At 42.2% G+C, this 9081-nt stretch overlaps 1 protein-coding gene across 1 annotated transcript; it reads left to right on the top strand.

The window, feature by feature from the left end:
- Positions 1–6930: 6930 nt before the first annotated feature.
- LOC149226480 (putative pentatricopeptide repeat-containing protein At3g23330) lies at positions 6931–8870 on the top strand. The gene is made up of 2 exons (XM_089377508.1): positions 6931–7118; positions 7280–8870. Exons 1-2 carry the CDS (start codon positions 7063–7065, stop codon positions 8559–8561), a joined length of 1338 nt encoding a protein of 445 aa, XP_089233634.1. The 5' UTR covers positions 6931–7062; the 3' UTR covers positions 8562–8870.
- Positions 8871–9081: the final 211 nt, after the last annotated feature.

Genomic DNA, 9081 nt, shown 5'->3' with positions numbered 1-9081 from the left:
TGAATCTAGATCGAATCATTCTGGGAGGGGATATGAACTTTTCCTTGGGGTTTCGTGAAACTTGGGGATCTCGGGCACAAGTTGATACTATCTCTGCATTCATGAGGAATTTACTGGAGCAGCATGACTTTGTTGACATACCCATGCAAAACCCCCTACCAACATGGAGGAACAGGCGAGTTGGGGAAGCGGCTTTGGCCCGCAGATTGGATCGATTTCTGATAAAAGGGCCGCTGATTCACCAACTACACCACTTCAAGCAATGGGTGGGATCAGGGGGCATCTCTGATCACTCCCCTATCCTAATGGAAATCAAGGGACCCCTACCCAAGCCAAAAGCTCCATACAAGTTTAATCATCTCTGGCTTCAGGACCCTAGCTTCTCCAAACTGGTCTCGGATTTTTGGCATTCTCATCCTATTGATAGAGAAGCATCGATGGCTAGAGGATTTGTTAAAAATTTGACTGAGCTCAAGCACTTAGTGATTGAGTGGGCCAAGGCAAAAAAGGCCAGAGAAGAGGAGCAGCTCATCAAGATTGAAGAAGACCTAAACTCCCTTCTGGATGAGAGAAGCCTGGGGTTCATTTCTGAGGATAGCAAGACTCGCCTTATTGAATTGGAGAAGGAAAAGCAAAATATCCTAAAACTCCGGGAGGAATCGATCAGACTGAGAAGCAGGGCATTATGGCTGAAGGCAGGGGATGAAAACTCTAGATTCTTCCATAATTTTGCCAAAGGAAGGAAGGTATCCAATACCATTTGGGACCTTCCTCTACCTGATGGGGGAGTGGCAGATACCTTCAATAAATTATCTCAACTTGGAACAGCACACTTCAGAGGGATTTTCAAGAGCCCTCCTGGGACCAATCTTGCTGAGATTATCAATGTGGCTTCACACTTGCCCAGGTTTGTAAATTTCGAGGATGCTGAAGCTCTCATGGATCCTGTTTCCATGGATGAACTAGAAAGTACGATCAAATGGTTCCAGAAGGAAAAGAGCCCAGGACCTGACGGATGGACTATTGAGTTTTACATTGCCTTCTTTGACATCTTAGGAGGTGATATCCTAAAGGTGGTAGAGGAAAGCAGAATTTCGAGACAAATCTACCATGCAATCAACTCTACTTTCATCGCCCTCATCCCCAAGACTGACTCTCCCTCTTCATTTGATGATTTCCGCCCCATCTCCCTATGTAATGTCTTATACAAAATCATATCAAAGATTATAGCCAACAGAATCAGGCCAATCCTGTCTAAGCATATTGCCCCCCAGCAATTTGCATTCTTAGAAGACAGACAAATTCATGAAGCCATTGGATCCGCACAGGAAGCCATTCATTCCATCTGGACTAAACGTCTGAAAAGCATTCTCCTTAAAATCGACCTCTCCAAGGCTTTTGACAGAGTCAGCTGGCTCTATATCAAGATGATCCTCATACATTTGGGCTTCCCTCATCCCCTCATCAATTGGATCATGGCTTGCATAACATCCCCCACTTACAGTATCCTGATAAATGGTGCAGCCTCCCACTTCTTCCATTCGGAGCGAGGTCTGAGACAAGGCTGTCCTCTATCCCCACTTCTCTTCCTTCTGGTTATGGAAGCCTTGAGTCGACTGATCATCTCGGCCAAAAGGGATGGAACTCTCAGGGGCCTGAAAATATCAGAGGAATGCTTCATTACCCACCTGTTGTTTGTAGATGATGTCCTTATCTTACTCGATGGCAGTATACAAGACACTTCGACATTCAGCCGGATTCTGAAGCTATTTGCACATGCTACTGGAATGGAGGTTAACCGTACCAAATCCTCTATCACTTTGGTAAATACTTCGGTCAATGAATCTTATGCAGCCCGCCAAGCATTCCCCTTCACCACATAGCCCTTGGACAGGGGATTAAAATATCTGGGTTACTGGCTAAAGCCCACCACACAGAAGGTGGCGGATTGGACTTGGCTGATTACCAAAGTGGAAAAAAGGATTACTTGTTGGAGCTTCAGATATCTATCCAGAGCGGGAAGACTTACCTTGATCAAATCTGTTCTAGAAGCCACTCCAGTTTTCTGGATGGCCCTCGCTTGGATTCCTCGGAACATCCTATCAAAGCTCAAGCAGCTCTGCTCCAGATACCTCTGGGCGGGCAACAAAGAAAAGCGCACATTTGCCTGGATTGGATGGAAATCGATTGCCCTGCCAAAGAAATGGGGAGGCTGGGGTTTGAAGGATCTACCTTCCTTTGCAAATGTGCTGGCGGCGAAGATGGGATGGGCATTGCTCACCTCTCAAAGCTTATGGACAACATTACATATCATAAGTACATTTGGCCTCTCAACATCTTGGATTGGGCGAGGCTCCCAACTTGGAACAAGACAGGCATTTCCTCAATCTGGAAAGCCCTCCTTCATTCTCTCCCTTTGATCAGGAACAACATCGTTTGGAGAATAGGGAACGAAAGCAGAGTCCGCATTGGATTAGATCCTTGGAGCGGCTGTGGAGGGAGACACAGGCTCCCACAAGAACTGATGCAATTTCTATCTGCCCAAGGAATTAAAGTCATCTCACAAATCGCAGACCAAGAGCATTCTAACCTATTCCATCAGGCTTGGAAGAATGCCGCTCAACTCAACCTCCCACAGAGATGGCACGATGCATGGAGAGAATATTGTGCGGCCCTGATGGAATCTCATGTCAGAATATCTGAGAGATCGGATGAAATCATTTGGCACCTGGCGGATAATGGGAGGTACTCACCAAAAGAGGGATACGTTCACATCATTTGGTAGAGAAAACCCGAAGTACTTGAATGATGGTGGCATAGCTTATGGAAGCTATCTGCTTCCCCTCGCTCAAAATTATTCACTTGGTGCATCCTCAGAAACAGGGTTCCCACGGGTGAGCATCTCATGCGAAGAGCACAATTCGGTCCGACGAGATGCGCTCTGTGCATGAATGCCAACGAATCCACAGAGCATCTCTTCCTGAACTATAACGCTGTTCTTCAAATTTGGAGTAACATAAAACAGGTTATAAAATACACGGGTGAGTGGAGAGGTATCGACCTTATTAATGCATGGATTGATTGGGGCAACAGTCATAAAGGCACTAAATTTGTAAACCTGCCTATCATCATAAATTGGACCATTTGGAAAGCAAGGAACCTGCTGATATTCGAAGAGAAGGCCATACAATGGCCTCTTATTGAAGCCCGGATCATAAGTGCATATAACGAATTACCTGATCCGCCTCCTCCAAAATCCCGCAGACCAAACCCTCCCCCCTCCATTGATCGGGAAACTCCTTGGGCTTACTTCGACGGGGCTGCCAATGTCCAAAGCAGCGGGGGTGGGTTCATATTGCACAAATCTGAAAATCACTCTTACTTCATCAAGGCTGGCTTGGGGCCCGGGACCAACAACTTCGCTGAACTTATATCTCTTCGACATCTGCTCCATTTTGCTTTAAGCCATCAATGTAACAGCATAAACATCTTCGGGGATTCACAGATCATTATAAATTGGTTCAACAGTATCTCCACATGCCACATACACACACTTAATAACATACTTGATGAAGTGCTACAGTTCAAGACAGCCTTTAATCACATCTCCGTTTCTCATATCTACAGGGAACACAACCAGGATGCTGATAAACTTTCCAAGGAGGCCGCGTTGATGGAGAAAGGACATTGGGAGATAACCGAGATTTTGGATCAACAAGAACAAAAGTTTTACCATCGCCCATATATAAACCCACAATATCCTACTGTGGGTCTGCATGAGATTTAATCTCAAAACAGCAGGATGTCAGCAGAAGTACTCAGAACTGTTTTTTGTAAATTTTTGTAACAGATGGATGCCATAAGGCATCAACTCTTTGAACTATACCGACCATACAGCAGTATAATGCAACAACAGATATATGTATTTATTTTGTAAATGTACAGAGATACCAATGAACTTTTGGCATATGCGGCATGCATCTACATATGTAACCTTTCATCTATAATGAAAAGTTTACGGATTTTTCCAGTGGAAAAAAAAAGAATAGGATGATAAAATGTTTAAGAAAACACAAAGGATCAAGAATATAAACTCTAATTAAGAATAAACCAACAAAAAATACTATAAAAAGGACACCAATACCTACACAGATAAATAAACAAAATAAATCCCAAAAAGAAACGTAAAAAGCTAGGAGGACACGACAGGAACCCAACTTCTACTAATAATCCAACCATCGTCTCTATTCAAATTATTGGGCCTTCTTTCGATTTCTAGGACCTCCCTCAATTTACGATGATGGAAATGACTAACCCTAGCAACGACTTGGGCCTCCTAAATGCAGATGTGATGCTTAGATTTATCTGCATGCTTTGCCAAAGTAGAGGAGCGGCTCCTGCCATGCTTGATGTCAACGACATGCTCACGAATCCTTTGATTAATCGAGTGACATGTCTCACTAATGTAGGGAGTCCCACAAGAGCACGGGATAACGTAAACACCCTTCATATTCTTAGGTTCCATTGGGTCTTTTACAGATCTAAGTGAGCTCTGGATGGTATTTAAAGGCCTAAAGGTTGAAGCCACCTTATGCTTCCTTAGGATCTTCGCAATCTTGTCAGTGGTCTCTTGGATAAAAGGAAGATGAACACCCAAAAATCGATCCTTGGTATCTTTCCTAGCCTTAGGACCTTTTTCAGCTCCGAGGAAAGGCTTAGTACATTGGTGTCTACTATACCCATTATTAAATAAAACACTTAGGAGATGTGCTTTCTCTTCATTGAGATGGTTGTCATCAAAAACTCTTAAAGCTCTAGTCACTAAGGTGTTGAGAACACCAAGCTTTTGAGTTGGGAAATGATGAGAATTAGCATGAAGATATTGTTCTGTATTAGTTTTCTTACAAAAGACCCGATGAAAAAAGAGCCATCATCATTCCTTGAGAGGAGGACGTCAAGGAAGGGCAGACTACCATTACTTTCAAATTCCATGGTGAACTTTATGGAACTAGATAGATTGTTAAGATGAAGGAAAAACAGTTCCAACTCTTCCTTAACATGGGACCAGATGACACAAGTGTCATCCACAAACCTCTTCCACATCCTAGGCAAAAGACGAGAGGAAGCTAAGGCCTTTGTTTCAAAATCCTCCATGAATAGATTAGCAACCACAGGGTAGAGGGGGGAACCCATGGGAACATCGCAATTTTGCTCATAGAATTCCCCATCAAATGAAAAGAAAGTAGAGGTAAGACAGATACCAACTAAATTAGCCGTATCTAGGTCCATAATGCACTTGTTGACTTTGATGGCCTCGTTGATAGGAATATTAGTGTAGAGGGAGACCACATCGAAGCTCACAAGCTTGTCATCCGGATCAAGCTTGATTTCTACCAAAAGACTTTTCTTAATTCATTATGGATCACAGAGGACTGAATTCAGAAAGAAAATTCTTATCAAGCTTCTTAAATGAATTACTAAAATGCTCCATCACAACACTCTCATGCTCATTCTACTTAATTACTAGAATATCGTCTTTCCCTTTCAATTCCTATATAGCTCTCATATTTTCTAGTGACTAGCAAATTTATAGAAATATTCGGTGTTGTATCACTAGCCTAGAGCCATAAAGCCATAAAGCCATAAAGCACCATTTTTGAGTCTCCACAATTCTTCTTCAATCTTCAAAATATACTCATTTCTAGATTCCAAGTGGGTTAACCTCATTTTCTACTCTTCGGTGAAAACTCCACTTTGAATTTCCAACCATATATTTTCATAATTCAACTCGATATCCACCAAATTTTCTGATCTTCACTAAAAACTCCACTTTGAATTTCCAACAATATATTTTCATAATTCAGTTCAATATCCACCCATTCAATCTTTATTAGACATTTGCATTTAAAAAAAACTGCTAAATAAAACATAATCATGGTAAATAAAAGTTAACTCATAAAACATGACTCAATAAATACAAGTTTGGATTACACGGACATGACTCTCAATCAAGTACAACTTTGAATTACACAAGTAAAACAGAACCCCATATAATCTAATCAAATATTTTCTCTTTTGAAAATTGAATGGAATGAACCACTGCAAGGAAAACACGATCTATATAAGCATGGCTCTCAATACAAATGGCTTTGAATAGTCGGCTCCCCCAAATTTTAACAAAGAAACTGTATCTTACCATATAGCCTTTAATGGACTGAAAAGATCAATCTCTCCATATTATGTTGCCTCTCGTTCTCATCTCAAACGCCCACAATTATCAGCCTAGTACAATAACAAACACAACTAACAGTGAGTATAGTTGCTCTCATCAAACAATTTTCATGGGTTCTTTCAGTCAAGTCCTGGGGAAGAGCCTCTGCCTTTCAGAAAGCTGGCAGTGATAATGACTCGCTCATTGTGCTATGATTGATGTGGATTTAGCTCGCTGTCATCGACTCACTTTTAAGTGATTCAGTTATTTGTTAGTGGAGTTTATTAGAAGCTTTTGCTACTTCCATTCTGTTTCAAGTTGTCACTGCAACTTTACCACCATTGGTTCTAATGGCTATTTGAAAACTTCAATCTTATGGTATATATCTGACTGTAATTCGTGCGGGTAGAAATATGAAGCCACCATGCGCTTGTTCGTTAAGCTTATGCGTAATATCAGCAAACTCGCGCATAACAATCTTGAGCAGGAAACCCACCTTAAAAAACGAAAATATAAATCTGAAGGCAATACTAATACTTCTACTGCCAGAACAGAGATCTGTGAAAATGGGCAACCGAAGGAGGTATTTAGTGTCCTTCAACATTCAAAACCTCCACAAAACCCTAATGTATATGCCTCTATGTTGCAGGCCTGTGCCAGTTCAAAGGCTCTAGAAGAAGGCATGCAAGTCCATACCCGCATCATTTTATGTGGGATTGAGCAGACCTCGTTTTTATTGAACAAGCTTGTAGGGATGTATGTTGCCTGCGGGAGTTTGGAGAATGCACGTCAAGTGTTTGACGAAATGTCTCAACGAAAGTTGTTTTCATGGAATTCATTGATTGGAGGATATGCGAGGCAGGGGTACTACCACGAAGTGCTTTTCCTCTTTTGCCGTATGCAAGAGGTAGGCATATCTCCTGATAAATTCACTTTTCCTTTTGTTCTCAAGGTTTGCACCGAACCCGCTGGTCTACAGACTGGTAAAATGATTCATGCTCACGTAATAAGGTTTGGGTTTGATTCGGATGTCTTTGTGGGGAATGCCCTGATATCAATGTATTGTAGATGTGAAAAATCGGAGTTTGCACGCCATGTATTTGACAGAATGTCTCAGAGAAATGTAGTCTCCTGGACTTCGATGGTTGCGGGATATGCGCAGAATGGGTGCTGCCGCGAGGCCTTGATATTCTTTTGCCAAATGCAGTTTTCTGGTCAGAAGCCCGATGCAATGACCTTCTCTAGCATTCTTCCAGCATGTGCGAATCTGGCAGCTTTGCGACAGGGTAAAGAGATGCATGGGTTTATAGTTAAAGAAGGCTTCGATTCAGATGTGTTTGTAGGGAATGCTGTTATAGACATGTATGCGAAGTGTGGACGTATAAGTAATGCACGGCGGATTTTTGACAAAATGGCTGAAAGGAATACCGTCTCATGGACATCGATGATTGCTGGGTATGCTAGTCATGGACATGGTGAAACTGTCCTTCAGTTATTTCAACAAATGCAGCAGGCAGGAGTGCAGCCAAATCATATTACCTTTACTGCTGTTCTGTCTGCCTGTAGCCATGCAGGCCTTGTAGAGGAAGGTTGGCGCCACTTCAATTCGATTAATCGGCATCCTGGTATTCCCCCCAGGATGGAACATTATGCTTGCATGGTTGATCTTCTAGGCCGGTCTGGCCATCTGGACGAGGCACATGATTTCATACAAAACATGCCCTTAGAGCCAAATGCTAGTGTTTGGGGATGCTTGCTCAGTGCCTGCAAAATTCATCACAATGTTCCACTCGCAGAATATGTGGCAGGACAGCTTTTTGAGATAGAACCTGACGATGCTGGAAATTACGTGCTGCTGTCAAACATCTATGGGGAAGCTGGTAGGTGGGATGACGTAGCTAAGGTGAGAAAAATGGTGAAAGATCAGCAATTGGAGAAAACTCCAGGATGCAGTTGGATTGAAGTCAAAAACAAGATGCATGCATTTACAGTTGGTGACAAATCTCACTCGCAAAAGGAGAAAATATATGCAACTCTTGAGCAGTTGGACAGGCAGATGAGGTCCATAGGTTATGTTCCTGACACGAGCTCTGTGCTACATGATGTTGAGCAGCAGAAGAAAGAAGAGATTCTCCGTAGCCACAGCGAAAGGCTTGCCATTTCTTTTGGGCTTATCAATACAGGCCCTGGGACAGAAATCCAAATTTCAAAGAATCTTCGTGTCTGTGGTGACTGCCACACGGCTATCAGGTTCATTTCCAAGATTGTTGGACGAAAAATTATTGTGAGGGATATTAAACGCTTCCATCATTTCAAGGAGGGACGTTGTTCATGTGGCGACTATTGGTGATGCTCCACAGATAAAGTACACTCATAATGTCTCTAATTGCAATCTTAAAGTATTTGCTCTTAGAATGCTTGTTATCGTCTTTGCTTAGTGTTCACTCAACTGCCAAAATTCATTTATGAAATTGGGAAAGTGTGAAACTGGTTCACTTGTAAAAACAATTAATTGTGTTCACCTACTTTCTGGGATGTTTAGTAAGCCATCGGCTTGTTTATACTTAATTTGAACCAAATTGGTAACCAAAGGATAGATGATAACATTGTTGTAGCTGGTCAGGTTTGTTGGATTTGTTTGACTCATAATACATGTAGCATAAATCCTGCATTTGGAGATTTGGCAGAAAATCTGTTAAAAGGATGCTAGTTTCTGGGGTGGCTCTCTTGACATAAGTGATAACTCGACGAGTCCACATTGTGGTTTTTCGCTCAGGATGGCAGATCTGCTAGGCTGGTGCAGCCATTGTTGAAAAAATCAGCATCAGTAAAAAGTTGCCGAGGGTCTGTACATCAGGGTATCTGAAAAT

The sequence above is a fragment of the Pinus tabuliformis genome, chromosome J (assembly GCF_031772625.1).
Source record: "Pinus tabuliformis cultivar Carrire ecotype Pingquan chromosome J, CPIR1, whole genome shotgun sequence".
Lineage (NCBI taxonomy): Eukaryota > Viridiplantae > Streptophyta > Pinopsida > Pinales > Pinaceae > Pinus > Pinus tabuliformis.
The sequence above is the reverse complement of the archived record's forward strand: the minus strand, read 5'-3'. Positions and strand labels throughout refer to the sequence as shown.

Bases quoted from the DNA above. Each gene is read 5' to 3' on its own strand.
- LOC149226480 (XM_089377508.1), top strand. From the start codon at position 7,063: ATGCGAGGCAGGGGTACTACCACGAAGTGCTTTTCCTCTTTTGCCGTA. The intron at 7,119-7,279 runs GTAGGCATATCT...AATGTATTGTAG, and splicing joins TCTTTTGCCGTATGCAAGAG to ATGTGAAAAATCGGAGTTTG.